This window comes from Lycium ferocissimum, chromosome 11 (genome assembly GCF_029784015.1).
Source record: "Lycium ferocissimum isolate CSIRO_LF1 chromosome 11, AGI_CSIRO_Lferr_CH_V1, whole genome shotgun sequence".
NCBI lineage: Eukaryota > Viridiplantae > Streptophyta > Magnoliopsida > Solanales > Solanaceae > Lycium > Lycium ferocissimum.
Genome location: NC_081352.1, coordinates 61047796 through 61062938, shown reverse-complemented (window position 1 = coordinate 61062938; position 15143 = coordinate 61047796). Strand labels below are relative to the sequence as shown.

The 15143-nt window shown below is 35.3% G+C and overlaps 1 protein-coding gene across 1 annotated transcript; it reads right to left on the bottom strand.

Annotated features, from left to right (window-relative positions):
* Positions 1–11127: 11127 nt before the first annotated feature.
* On the bottom strand, positions 11128–13259 carry LOC132036721 (protein SHI RELATED SEQUENCE 5-like). The gene is made up of 2 exons (XM_059427100.1): positions 12305–13259; positions 11128–11886 (listed from the first exon to the last, which is right to left on the bottom strand). The coding sequence occupies exons 1-2, from the start codon at positions 12873–12875 to the stop codon at positions 11534–11536; spliced, it is 924 nt and encodes a 307-aa protein (XP_059283083.1). The 5' UTR covers positions 12876–13259; the 3' UTR covers positions 11128–11533.
* Positions 13260–15143: the final 1884 nt, after the last annotated feature.

Here is a 15143-nt window from a genome sequence, read left to right as displayed (position 1 = left end):
AAAATTTGGGATTTAATAGCCATTCTAGGTCTGTACTCGATATCATAACCGCTTATTTCTACAGCCCATTTTGTCAGCCTATCCAACAGTTCCTGTTTATGCATGACATTTTTCAACGGGTAAGTGGTCACTACACATATGGCGTGGCATTGAAAATAAGGTTTCAGTTTTCTAGAAGCACTTACCAAGGCTAAGGCTAATTTTTCGAGGTGAGGATAACGAGTCTCTGCATCCTCCAATGTTCTACTCACATAATAGATAGGGAATTGCGTACCTCCTTCTTCTAAGACCAGAACGCCGCTTACCGTAACCTCGGATACCACCAGATACAGGAATAGTTGTTCGTCTGCCTTCGGTGTGTTTATCAAAGGTGGGCTCGACAAGTACTGCTTCAAATCTTCCAAGGCCTTTTGACATTTCGGTGTCCACACAAAGTCATTCTTCTTCCTTAGCAAAGAAAAGAAATGGTGAATTTTATCCGATGACCTCGAAATGAATCGGCTCAGAGCTGCTATTCTTCCGGTCAACCTTTGTCCTACCTTCACATTGTTCACTACTTCGATGTCTTCAATGGCTTTGATTTTGTCCGGGTTGATTTCAATACCCGGTTAGACACCATAAAGCCCAAAAACTTATCCGATCTAACACCGAAGGCACACTTCTCCGGGTTCAGCTTCATGTTGTATTTGCGAAGTATGTCAAAGGTTTCCTGCAAATGTTTTAAATGGTCCTCTCTTTCCAGAGACTTAACTAACATGTCATAAATATAAACCTCCATTGTCTTACCTATCTTTTCTTTGAACATTCGGTTAACTAGGCGTTGATAAGTTACTCCGATATTTTTTAATCCGAATGACATTACATTGTAGCAATAAGTCCCATATCGGGTTACAAAAAAAAATCTCTTGATCCTCTGGGTCCATCCGAATCTGGTTGTACCTAGAGTAAGCATCGAGAAAACTTAACATCTCATGCCCGGCCGTCGCATCGATCATTCGATCAATGTGAGGCATAGGGAATGAATCCTTCGGGCATGCTTTGTTCAAATCTTTATAATCAACACACATTCTAAATTTATTACCTTTCTTTGGAACAACGACGACATTAGCTAACCAGTCCGGGTATTTAACCTCCCGAATAGAATCTATTTTTAAAAGCTTTGTTACCTTCTCTTTGACGAAGGCATGCTTCAATTCGGCCATCAGTCTTCTTTTCTATTTGACTGGAGAAATTTTTTTATCAAGGCTGAGCTTATGCGTCGTCACCTCCAGTGGTACACCTGTCATGTCTAAATGGGACCAAGCAAAGCAATCGGCATTAACTTGAAGAAATTTAATTAATTTGGGCCTGAGCTCCGAGGTTAACCCCGTGCCCGGGTATACCTTTCTGTCCGGCAAATATACGAATAAGATAATCTGTTCCAGCTCCTCTATGGTAGACTTGGTTGCGTTCGAATCATTCGGTAATACGAACGATATGGGCACACCGAAATCATCTTCTTCGAAGCTCAAGCTCGTCTCTTCCCTTTCTTCATCTGGGCCTGCATTCTTTGATTGTTATTTAGTATCTTTGCCTTTGGTTGATTCAACAAGTTTTTGGACCTGTTCCTTCAGGATGAGGGAGGCTTCTTCGATCGCGAACATCTCACTTGCTGCGGGTTGTTCACCACGGACCGTTTTTATCCTTTCAGAGTTGGGAATTTTAACATCTGATATAATATCGATCATGCTATGCCCTCGTAACCCTATGAATCCACGATGTCCACGTCTTCGAGTAACGCATTATACTTCATCTCTCCCTCGATGACATAGAACACAGTTTGCTGAATAGTTTCGTCGATGTTGACCGGCAAAGAGATTTCTCCCTTAGTAGTTTCGCTTGCCATATTGAATCCGTTGAGAACCCGAGCTACCGAAATAATTTAGTCCAACAACCCTAGTTGTTCTACTAGTCTTCATCGAATAATGTTGGCCGAACTATCTGGGTCAATCAAAATACGTTCAACTTGAGATTTAAAAATAAGGATAGAAATTACCAACGCATCATTGTGCGGTTGAATGATGCCTTCCGCATCCTCATCGTTGAAGGAAATATATCCCTACGGTACATAATCCCTGGTCCGCTTCTCTTGTACAATTGAAACCTTTGTTCTCTTCATCATCGGTCCTCGTGGCATATTTGTTCCTACGATTATCATATTGATCATGTGTCGTGGCTCCATGGGCTCGACTTGTTTGTGATTTTCCCTACCTTTATAGTGTCCTTTGGCTCACTCACTCAAGAATTCACGAAGGTGACCGTTTTTTAACAACCGAGCCACCTCTTCTCTCAATTGGCGACAGTCTTCGGTTCTATGACCATGAGTCCCATGATACTCACACATCACGTTTGGGTCTCTTTGAGCAAGATCGGATCTTAATGGCCTCGGCCACCTGGCATCGTTGATATGGCCAATCGCCGAGACAAGATCTGTCGCGTTAATGTTAAAGTTGTACTATGATAATCTCGGAATATCCCTCATTGTTGGCTGACCCACCGGCGTCACCTCTAAACAGCAAGCCTCGACTGTTTGATCCGCGATCAGCTTGCCTATCACCTCTACTCGAAAGATGACTGTGGCCGCTTCTTCCCTTATCCGACCTAAAGCTGGATTTCTCTGGTTGAGCATACAATCGATACCTATCCTTTGATGACCTTATCTCCGGTTCAAAATTCCTCCTCGGTCTCTCAAAATTCTTACTTCCATTTATCGGACCGGGGGGAAGTTCAAGTTGATCATCCTCTACCCGAATCTTGGATTCGTACCTGTTATGGACATCAGCCCAAGTTACCGCCTCATATTCCAACAAATTTTCCTTTAATTTGAACGAGGCCGTCGAGCTTCGTGGGTTGAGACCCTTAGTAAAGGATTGAGCTGCCTACTCTTCCGGGATCGGAGGGAGTTCCATTCATTCCCTTTGGAACATGTTCACGAATTCTCGGAGTAGCTCGTTATCCCTTTGGGTGATTCTAAAGATGTTCGCTTTCCTTGTTTGTACCTTCTTAGCACCGGCATGGGCTTTGATAAACGTATCTGCGAGCATCTCAAAAAAAGTGATGTAATGCTTGGGCAGATGATCATACCAATTCAGTGCCCCCTTAGACAACGTTTCACCGAACTTTTTCAACAACATTGATTCGATTTCATCTTCTTCCACATCATTGCATTTTATGGCACAAGTATACGAAGTCACATGCGCATGTGGGTCTATCTTCCCATCATACTTGGGGATATCGGGATTTTGAACCTCTTCGAGATCAGCTTCAGGGCCGCATTTGGAGGAAAAAGCCTTTGGATATATCTCTTCGAGATTGGTCCTTTCAAGATTGGAGGTGGACCCGGGATTTGATCTACTCGAGAGTTATACGTCTCCACCCTTTTTTCAGTTGACTCGACTCGTTTAGCCAATATGTCAAGCATTTTCAAGACCTCAGTAGATGTACCTGCCCCGGATCCGTTGTCGCTCTCGACTATCCGGGCCTTCTCTCGCTTTGGCTCAGTAGCCCGATTTAGCTTTGCCGATGCTGCTTTGTTGTCTTTGTTTTGGAGCTGAGCTATAGCGATATGTTGTTCCTGCAACATTTCAAATATCAAACGTAAGCTAATTTCATCCGCAACATCCGGAGTCTTTCGGGCTTCTGCCCGAGGTAAAGTAGTCGAATTATTGCTATTTAAAGGATTCATGGCTGGAAAGGCGGCATTGGTCTGGTTGAAGATATTCTGATTAAGGCCTTCGGTCCAGTTGACAACATTTTCGGTCGAGTTGATAGAATTTGAGTTGGCTGGGTCAACAGGGGGTGCGTTCAGGTATGGCACTTCGATGTTGTTGTCGTTTTTAGCGACAATCTCATTGTTGTTCACATGCCCGGACTGACCACTGCTCACCATTTTAAATGGATCTAGAACACAAACTTTGAAAGAACAAGTGAAAAAGGAAGTTGCAAATTAACCACCACTATTATCCTAGACCCCACGGTGGGCGCTAAACTATTTACCCTCGAAAATGGATAACAATTAAATTTATAAGTGGTTAATAGGATATGTGGTTAGATTAATTTGTAACGTATAATAATAGCAAGCTAATGATAGTATATTGATAAACAATAGTAAAGGAAACTTAAGAAACCAAGTTGTGAACTCTGAGAACTGATCCGGTTTTGCTGATTGCTTTCCTTAATTGAGCCAATAACTTAAGAAAATTTCAATGCCTTCTTTTTAGATTACAAATATCAAGAATAATGACAAGCTAACCTAAAAAAGAAGGGGGTACACCCCTAATTATAGCTAAAAATAGATGGGCCTTAGTACAATCTAAGAAAGACCTTTCTAAAAGACCCTAAAATGGATAAGACGCTGGCCGTACGGTCTGACACCTGTACTGTTGTCAGCGCAAATGGCGGAACGGTCAAATGACGCGTGGCCTGTTGCACAACGGATTCTCCAAGCCTATGTTGAGTGTGCTCGCTTCAGGCTCAGATTTTTTGTGCCCATCAACATACCCTCGGTGTTGACGCTCATTTGAATGAAATCATGACCCTTTCGGTCCTAGTTCCCTCGGATGGCCAACAACCTCGTTCTTCTTCGATCTCATATCGGACAGCTGTGACTTTTACTCCAATTCTTACCAAATACGAATTGCTTCGGTTTTTACCATATACAATATTTCTCGTAACCCCATTGGCGTTTCATCAATTTAGGTATCTTTCGACGTTTACTGAACTTGAAAGTTGAGAAATGAAGGGTTTTGTTAAAGAATTAGGTTGTATCTTCCATAACATTGGGTTTTTAAATGTCCACCTTAACTAATAAGGTGAGGGAAAAGCGTGATTCTGGTTTGCCTAGAAAATTTTCTTTCCCTATTGTGCCAAGCTGAAAATCTTCTTTAATAGGATATACAGCTAGCTTAATTAATTAATACTCCCTCCGTTTTAATTTATTTGTCTAGTTTTGACTTGAAACAGAATTTAAGAAAGTAAAGAAGACTTTTCAACCTTGTAGTTTTGAACTAAGGATATGTAGAATGTACCAAAATACTCTGTAACCTTATGATCTTAAACATGCCATATTAAAGATTTGCCAAAGAAGAAAAAAAAAGATTTCTTTTTAAACTAATTAAAAAGAAAAATAAGACAAGCAAATTGAAATAGAGAAAGTGTGCAATTAGTCAATTACTACGCCTCGATCCCTAACTCAGACTGGGGTCTTAGTGTACTTGGTGAAAATTTTCCTCTACCAGTTAAAAAGAAGCTTCGGGTTACCTTGACCCCACACTTGTATCGAAGGATCTAACTTATATATACTAAATTCTAACGGTAGGAGTCCACTTTATTTTTTCAGGTTACTAGTGTCTACATTATTGGCATGCAGTTACTGATAGTTATTTTTTACTTTCTTCATTCCATTTTAAGCGACATGATGTGGAGCACAAAGGTCAAACAATTTAATTTTCATTGTGAATTTGGGTATTATTTTTAAGTTTTATAAAATAAAATTTACATATTTAAAACCTACATTAAAAGTATTTATTGCAAGTAAGTTAATCCAAACTAACAGGGGGGGATGGGACGGGAAGTGGAGTAAAATTTGAAGCTATTTGGTGATGTTTTTTGTGGGTTGAAGTGCGTAGGAGATGAAAACCATTTTTTGTATATATAAGTGGATATAATTTTTTATAACAATGTAACATGTATATAACTATAAACATCTCTTTTATATATACACTAGTTGTCGGAGGCCCGCGCTTACTCAATATAAATATAATGCGTAAGTTTTATCAAATAAGTATAAACTGTGTCACTTTTTTTAGTACATAATTAATTTAATGTGATTGTAGGTTAATCATATTTTGTTTATAAATTTTCATAATTACTAAAGTTTGTTCGTCATATAATTAGATAGCTTTTTTAAGAAAAATATTTATGAGAAAATAAGTTTGGCAGGAAAATTAGCAAATACCAAAAGGGCGCAAGTAGTTCGATATTCTATAAACTAACGTGATAAAATATGATAATTACAACTCGTCAAAGATCATAAATTGAAAATTATTTTTATATTTTTATGAATTTGTGAGCATGCGATTGTTATTTATAGATAGAAATAGATTTCTTTTGATATTTATTCATTTTTCACTCATTATTCTACGTGTCAGTGCATTATGCTACTCAAATGTGTTTTTAAACCTTAGTTTAGATGAAATTCAATAAATAACTAAATTCATAAAATGAACTTCGAGAATCAATTTAGTTATTCATATATGTTTTATACTTAAAACAATTAATTTTTGGTTAATCAAACAAGCGATCTTAAAGATAATCCAATCTTGACTGATAACTCTACCTTCAATTTCAACATCCAACAATGTCATTCAATAATTTTCTACTTTCTGTATTTGTAAACACTTATGATATCACTAAAGAATTAAAATATTGGATGTTTAATAGAGAGAAGCTTATGGAGAGGAACATATGTCGTAGGGCATGTTTAACTATAAAGTAAGACCTAATAAATATTTTAGTTGGAACAAAAAATTTGGCTCCAACAAATCACTCATACCTAGAAATTAAAAAGTCGTTTCACTAAATTACCCTTAATTAAATTTTATCAATTTTCTGTGGTTTCTTGATAGTATATAAAAATTAACTTATCTAAATGAGAATACATGAGACCCTTAACTTTTGGAAAAAATTCTTGATAGTTGCCAAGTGTCCTCCACCTTTGTTGCTTTTTGGGGTATAATTGCCATCAAACTTTTTAAAACTTAACAAATTACATATAGGTAATTATGTAAATAAAGGCCAAAATAGGGGTAAAAATGAAAGTTTTGAGGTTGTGAGGACTACAAAACTCATGGATCCTCACTTAAATCGCCTTAATTAAAGAGTGCCCATTTAATAGGATTTCTTGATTGTGTTAAAATTCACTTATCTAAATAATAATAATAATAATAAATTTGGTATATAAGACTATTAATATTTCTGAATTATATATATAAAAAAAATTATTTGGATTAACTAGGAAAGCTAAAAGTACCATGGAAAAAAAAATATTCACAAAAAGTATTATAATATCAAGACCCACATAGAAATGGATAAGAAAATATGAGTGGAAAATGAGATTAGGCTAAGAACAGTCAAAAGGAAAGTTACATGTCACAACATTAGAGGATCAAATTTTTTGTGAGGACTACAAAAAACTTGGATCCTCACTTATATATATATATATATATATATAAAGGTTGATATTGTTTACAATTGCATACTGGGTGCATAAACACTGTTGCAATTTTTTTGTTTTTGGCTATACGAGTGTAATCTAAAGGGTCATTCGCACAAATGCCCTATTTCAAGGGTGGTCGTTAATTTTTGCCCCTCAAATCACTGGTCTTTAAGTTTTGTCCTTCGGCATTTAAATAATAAAAAAAAATAGCCGAAAATATCCCTAACATTCTGGATTCGAACCCAAGGCAATTATGATCTGGAAGTCGATTCGGGGCAAGTGTTCGGATCTATTATGGCATAGCCTTGAGGCACTCAACAGACCTTTTAACCGCTTTTAAAAATCTTTTTAAGCTTTGGATTGATCCGAAAACAACTTTTTTGAGCAACCTAATGCATATTCATAGAAGTTATTAGATGGAGCTCTTCAATTTTTTACCTAGAAGATTTTAATTACTCTAGTCCAAATCACGCGAGTAGCCATAAGACATTACTAAGAGACATCTCCAGTAAGAAAAACAATTTTGCAAGATAAGGTTTTCATAGAAATTATGGTCATTGGTGCAAAGTTATGCTTAATGCGTAGTTCTGTAGTATGCCTTTTCCAGCATAATTTGGTAGTATAACTTAATTTCTACAGAATTACGTCGGTCCGGCATAGTTTCTTACATGTCCAGCATAGTTCTGTAGAAATTAAGAACTATGTGTTGTTCGGCATAGTTCTGTAGAAATTAAGTTATCCTACAGTACTATGCCTTAAGGCAAGGCATAGTTTCTATGTAACTACATAAAAACTATATCTTGTCCAGCATAGTTCTGTAGGATACAACAAAACTATGCCTTAAGGTATAACTTTGCGCCGAATAGATATAGTTTCTATGAAAACCTTGTTATGCGAATTTATTTATTTTTTTCACTCTGCTGGACTCGAACCCAGAATCTCTGATTTTATAGACCGGCGAATGAGGATATTTTGACCCACAAATTTTTATTAAATGAGAAGCAGGGGCAAAAATTAAACCAGCAATTTGAGGGGCATAAATTAAAGCGCAGTCCATATATAGGCCAATCCGCGCAATTTTTTGTAGGGAAAAGTACGTATATATACATATTAAGGAGAAATATTTACGAAAGGTGACGATAGTTTTCTATTTACAAAACATAACATTACAAACCTTATACAAAACATGCTTCAAAATAAAAAATTAAAAGTTATTTTTTATTTTTTAAAAAAATATTTTTTTAGCTCAAAAATTTATGTATGAAATGTGTATATCTCGTTCAAGGCTTAAAAAAATCCGCTCAAAATTGTGTGTATGACAACGGTATGAAATTATCTCTCGCTCAAGACTTAAAATTTCGCTCACATTTTCGTGTATAAAGTTCATGCTAGATTTTTGTAAAATTAATACAACTACAACAACATTATATACAATTTTGATACAACATTCAAGACTTAAAATAATCGCTCAAATTTTTGTGTATGAGATGTGTATATCTTGCTCAAGGCATAAAAAGTTCGCTCAAATTTTGTGTATGAAAACGTATGAAATGTGTATATCTCGATCAAAGCTTAAACATACGCTCAAAATTTTATGTATTAGAATGGTATGAAATGTTTATATCTTGCTCAAGACTTAGAATTTCATTCAGATTTTTCGTATATAAAGATCATATTAAGTTTCTGGAAAATTAACACAACTACAACAACATTATAACAACTTTCATACAATATTCAAGGCTTAAAGTTTTCGCTCACAATTTTGTGTATGAAAATTATATTAAAAATTTTGCTCACACATACACATTTCATACATTTTTCATACAGCTTTCATACACAAAAATTTGAGGTAATTTTTTAAGCCTTTGAGCAAAAAAAAATATTAAAAAAAATATATATATTTTCTGAAAAAAATTTTAAAAAAACGAAAATTATATGAAAATCCGTCATGTTTCGTAAAATATCGTTATGTTTTGTAAATAAGAAAAATTATCTATATATTTTGTAATAAAGAATCTTAAGTAGGTACCCTATGTCATTTTCTCTTTTTTGTAATCTAAATATATGGCTACCTGAGTGCGATATATCATGTATGGCCGTACATTTTAGAAAAATTCCCCAAAAAAAGTATGCGTAGAGCTTTCTAAGTGTTGTTTATCCTAATCGGTTAAAGATAACAAACAGTAGAACTTTCGGATCAAGGAAAAGCTTCCTCGTGCTTCTGTTCTATCCCATACGTCTAGTTGTCTACTAAATCGCGTAGCATATATAGATACAACTGCTCATATTTTGCCTTATATATCATATGCACCTCAACCTAATACTATCATACATCCTTTTTCTTCATGTACGAACTTCTAATAAGCAGCTAGCTAATATAATCTATTGTTTGTTTCTTAACGTAATTATTTCAAAACGGAAGACACCAAAAAGAACATTGAGCAAACATTGAATTTGTTCATTAATCTAACCTACAAGATCAAACATCGAATTTGTTCATTAATCTAACTTACAAGATCAGGAAAAGAAAAATTACCACAAATACATACTCCCTCTGTCTCAATTTATGTGGCACAGTTGAAATTTCGAGATTAAAACTTCCAAACTTTAATCGTGAATTTTAACGAGGCCAACTATGCCACATAAATGGGACCGAGGGAGTACTACCTAGGAGGGCTGACCGCGAAAGAAGGATGGCGGCAGACACGCACTGTCAATGCCCCAAGTTACATACATAAATATTTTAACCAATAAATCTTGTAATAACAAGCAAATTGATATATTTATTAGTATCATAAAATAAATGCTAACTAACTTGTTATAATAAGAAGTGACACTAATAAATCAAAAAATTATTTGTACTCTCAGTGATATAACTTAAATCTTTGTTCTACTATCCTACTTTCCCATCCCACTTTTATTATATACACTCATACTATAAAACTTTGTCGTAGGTGTCAAAGAAGCATGAGAAGAAGCACAAAAAAGAGGGGAAAAAAACCTAACTTCCGATATGATAAACAGAATAAAAACATGTCGAGGTCCTAATTGTACAACTTTGATATGATGACGTTCGAACGTGGATTCATTAGAACATCACACCACTATATGAACAATACGGTATATAGGAGAAATAACTGAAAAATCAAATGTGAATTTCAATCGCAAAATTCATTATTAAAATTTATGAAAATAGGAATCACTAACTATTGTTAGAATGCATAAATTTTTCTTGGATCTCAATCTCTAAATTTTGTTTTCCTAAATATATATGAAAATATAACTTGATATCTAACTAATCGGTATCGAATTTTTTCAATCAGAAAATCCTATAAACAAACGAACTTAAATAAACGATCTAATCATAGATGATAATGCTTATCACAAAGATTTGCATTGAATAGCTTAATTATCTGAACGTGACCTAATTGTATTAAATATTGTTTACACTTACTGTGGACAAAATTTAAACTAATGTATATTATTTTTTTTCAATTTCCCAGAAGCCTTCTGGTATTTCATTATTACCAAAAAACTTGTGCTTTACATAGAGGTGGATTAACATCCATGCCTCCAACGTCACAACGACATAACAAAAGCACAACCTACTATAAAGAGGTTATATTAACAGCCTAATGCAGTTAGTTATTTATTAGGCTTCTAGCACAACATGTGTGTGTATGTATGTATGTATGTGTTTCCCCAGAAAAAATTCTTTTTAAAAGAATGTTAATTTTTATATTTAGCATTAATCCTTTAATTTCGACATTCATATGGTGTGTTTAAGACTCTAAGATTTAAAAGCATTTTGATTACATCAAACACATATTTAATTCTCTCCTTTAAAATAAAACCAGGGAGTACATAATCTTGGCCCAAAAGTCCCAATTTTATCCGGCAAGCAAACGGATGAGCTGGGAATAAAGTAACATAGAGTTGACAATCAACGAGAAAGAAGTAGCATCGAGTTCAGAACCAACCATAAAGCCAATTCAAAATCATGCTCAGACTAGAAAAACCTAGATAAAAGAAAGAATTGAGGAAACCCCAACATAGAAATATGCAAATGCACACTTCCTCATGCGGCACAAAATAAAAAAACAATTTCTTGTAAGAAAGTCACAAGAAAGAGCTAGAGCTTACAGTAATAAAATCAAAGTCTTACTAGGAATTCCAATCAAACGGCTAAAGTAACATCGATCCCATGAAGAATATATAATTAACAAGGTTTCTTTCTCTACCCCTATTAGTTAAATAAACAAAATGAAGAGTATCGGGCTAAGGTCTTGGGGGTGGAAAGAATTGCGTACCAGCCATGAAAGCAGAAAGATTAGTCGGATACATAGAAGGATCAAACATAGCAATGGAAACCTGCTGCTGGTGGCTACTTGTAGTGGCGCCGGCGATGAGATTAAGCGGTTGTTGAGCTGAAGAAGAGCTCTCTCCACTAGTATAGCGAGTAGTCTCAGGGCCTTGATCATAAAGCATTCCTTTGAAAGTGTGGCCTCCAATATTCACTGCTGTTTGATATGCATATTGGTCTTCTGCTTCATCCACTGCACTCACTTTCACGCACCGGAATACTGCTGGAGAACTCACCTCTGCAGGAAAATGACCACCCAACTCTAATCCTACTCGTCCACAAAACCAATTACTTACAATTTTGAAAACAAATATCAAATCTTTTCCACATGATTAATTATAAACAGTTATGTACACGTATCTAGGTATGTATCATCACCAATTTCTTCTTGATTTTTCTTTCAAACTTCTTTTTTTTAGTTTAACTTCATATACAGGATCGCACAGTTTATTCAGTAATCTTGAACTTTTTAGGGCTTGAAACTTTTATCAAAAATCAAAGAGGTTGTCACCTATATGAATAAAGTCCCACTTTATTAGAAGCTAATAAGAGAGAGGAGAAATTAAAACTATAGTGATACTATTAATAGTAGTATGAGGCCTTTAATTTTAAGGAAATCAGTGGGACTTAGGCCTTAGTAATACACAATAATATTTGATTTTAAAAGAAGAATTAGATGGGGGTACCTGAGGAGGTAGTAGGTAAACGAGTGTAGGCAAGAGAGGAATTAGAAGGACCCATATTCTGATCTCTTGGCCTTTTGGGTTGCTGCAAAGGAGAAGTAGTAAATTGTTGTTGCCTCTCACGCCTTCTAGCAGCTGGAACCCAAGTGCTCTTAAGGTGTGTTTGACACTGAAAGCCTCTACCCCTACAGCAAGTTCTACACCTCATATGTGGGCAATCTTTCTTTGCTTGATTCCCACAATCTTGGCATGCCACATTCCCTTGATCTCCACTACCTCCTCCTACTGGCCTCATCATAACCCTAAACCCTAATGATCTACAAGTTGAAGAATAATTAGCACAATTAGCAGCTTCTTGATGTTCATCACCTACAAGGTTGCTAGGTTTACTACTACTAGGACCCACGCACATAGAAAAATCCACATCTTCTTGATGATGCAACTGTTTCCATAGCTCTAAACCCTTATTCTTGTAGATCTCTTCTTTCTTGAACTCCAACAAATTACTACTACTATTCCTAGCTAATTCTTCTTCTTGTTCTTTTCCCCCACCTAGACTGAAAAACCAAGACATATTCTAGTACCCCTACAACCTATATCTAACCTCAATTTTGACTGCATATCCATTGCCTAAATTAAACAACCCTCCTTAAAACCTATGGCTACCAAGTATGAACTATGGGTTTTCTATGATAACCATTTTGTAGCAGTAATAGTAGCAGGAGTTGTAATTTTTCCAGTTGGAAAATTCTGACTTACTGTGGGGTTTTGTTTCCTTTGCAGCTTTTCAGGACAAACTGTAGGAATTTTGTAGGATAACGAAAAACTAAGATATCCCCTTTCTCTCCTCTTTCTTTCTCTCTCTCTCCTCCTATCTTGCCTTCACTTCACTTTGATTCTTTGTCGTCAATTGATCTTTGGTGCATTAAATATATAGCTCTGTGACGCCGCCATGCCCACTGCTCCCTGCTTTCATCTGCTGCTAACCTCAATTTAAGACACACTACTGTAAGACAAAATCTGTAGACACCGAGTGGACGTATTAAAATATGACACGTAGCGATGGTAACAAGTCAGATTTGAGTCAGCAAACGAGGGGCTTCAGGAAATCATACAAAGCTCCGGATAAGTAATTTGGTAACCCGCTTCGCAAGCAAAAACTACAAGGGGCCCGGAGAAGCATGCCAACTTACCGGTCAAACGTCATTTAAGATGTGACCAATACATAAACGTTACAGAAGATCTCAAGTTTCCTCCAGCCTTTATTCGGCTTTATTACCCTTTATTGTCTTTTATTATGACATTAATATTGATAATTAAGGGGGCACGATTCATGGAATTTGTACCCCATAACTCTAGTATAAATAGAGGTACTCATTCTATTGTAAGGCATCTAAAAATATATACGAGAGATACCATGCTCTTATTTTGCTTTTAGTTCCTAATTGTTCTTTTTCAAATAAGCAAAGTACTGATTGTTCGCTTGCCCGAAGACTCTAGCTTAAAAGTTTCTCCAAGACTCAGGCTATTCTATCTCCTTATTTTCAATTATATTTCGTTCATATTACGTTCTATTGTTATTTTTCTCATTATTTCGGTCATATTGATCTATGTGTCCTTGACCACGTATACAAATTTAACTGAACCGATTTTTCATGTTAACAACTACTCTCTCTCCCGTCTCTTTCTCTTTCTCTTTCATCACACATTTTTTCTTTAGCTCACTATTTACCCTCCATTAATCCAAGATTGGGTTTATTGAGCAACAACAACATACCTAGCAAAGTTTCACGGATCTGAAGATGGTAGAGTGTACATAAACCTTACACTTATTTCGGGGAACTAGAAAAGTTGTTTCCGAAAGACCTTCTCAGCGATGAGTTTACTGAGCAAACAAATTAATCTTGTCACTTCTGCACATTCAATGCTACGGAGTAGTGTATATATACACACAATGTTAATACTATAAAATAATTCGTAGAAATTGTTAACAACTTAGAATCATGTCTGGGTAACTGTTTGTTCAACTTTAAGCAGAAGCAAAAATTGTAGTTAGTAGGCGTTTGGCCAGAAATCAAATACTCCATTTTTTATTTTATTTGAACTTCTTGAAGTTGGAGTTAAAGTTGGAGTTGTTTTTTGTTACAGTTTTTACAAATAGTATTTGGTTGTTTGAATGTTCTTTTTCTAAAAAAACATGAAATATGATTTATACCTCTCTATTTCTAAAAACACTCAACTTGACTAATTTATCCGAATTTACCATCCTTATTATTACTTCCTCTATGCAATCCACATTCGTTAACTCTAATACTTAGTATTATTATATGCAATATAAAAGTCACATTCATTAACTAGAATGCTTATTATTTTTTTCAAACTGATAAACTTTCAAAGAGTGTCAAGTTTTTTTTATGAAGTTTAGAATATCGGTAATGGGTAGTAGAGCCTGCAACTGTTTGGTGACTGATATAAATGGGGTCATTTTGATAAAAATAAAACATTTAGGGTAAAATTTGAAAAGAAAAATAAATGCAATGGTCCAAAAAAGTGGGGAAAAAAGTGAAAACTGAGTTTTATGTATTTTCTAGATTCCAAATACAACTTCAAGTTGAATTTGAAATTTTCATGACTAAATTCTGATTTTCAAATAAAGTGAAAAAAATTCGGAAAAAAGGCGAAAACAGGATTTTAGGTCTTTTCCAAATTCCAAATACAACTTCAAGTTGTGTTTGAAATTTTCATGTCCAAACGCTGATTTTGAAATAAAATGGGAAATTTTTCCGAAAAAAAGTGAATAAATCTCGCAGCTAAACGGATCCTTAATAATTACAACTGTTTA

Excerpts from the sequence above, each read along its gene's own strand:
- LOC132036721 (XM_059427100.1), bottom strand. The coding sequence starts at position 12,875 with ATGTCTTGGTTTTTCAGTCTAGGTGGGGGAAAAGAACAAGAAGAAGAA. Across the intron at positions 11,887-12,304 it reads TTTACCTACTACCTCCTCAG|GATTAGAGTTGGGTGGTCAT; the intron begins GTACCCCCATCT and ends GTGGACGAGTAG.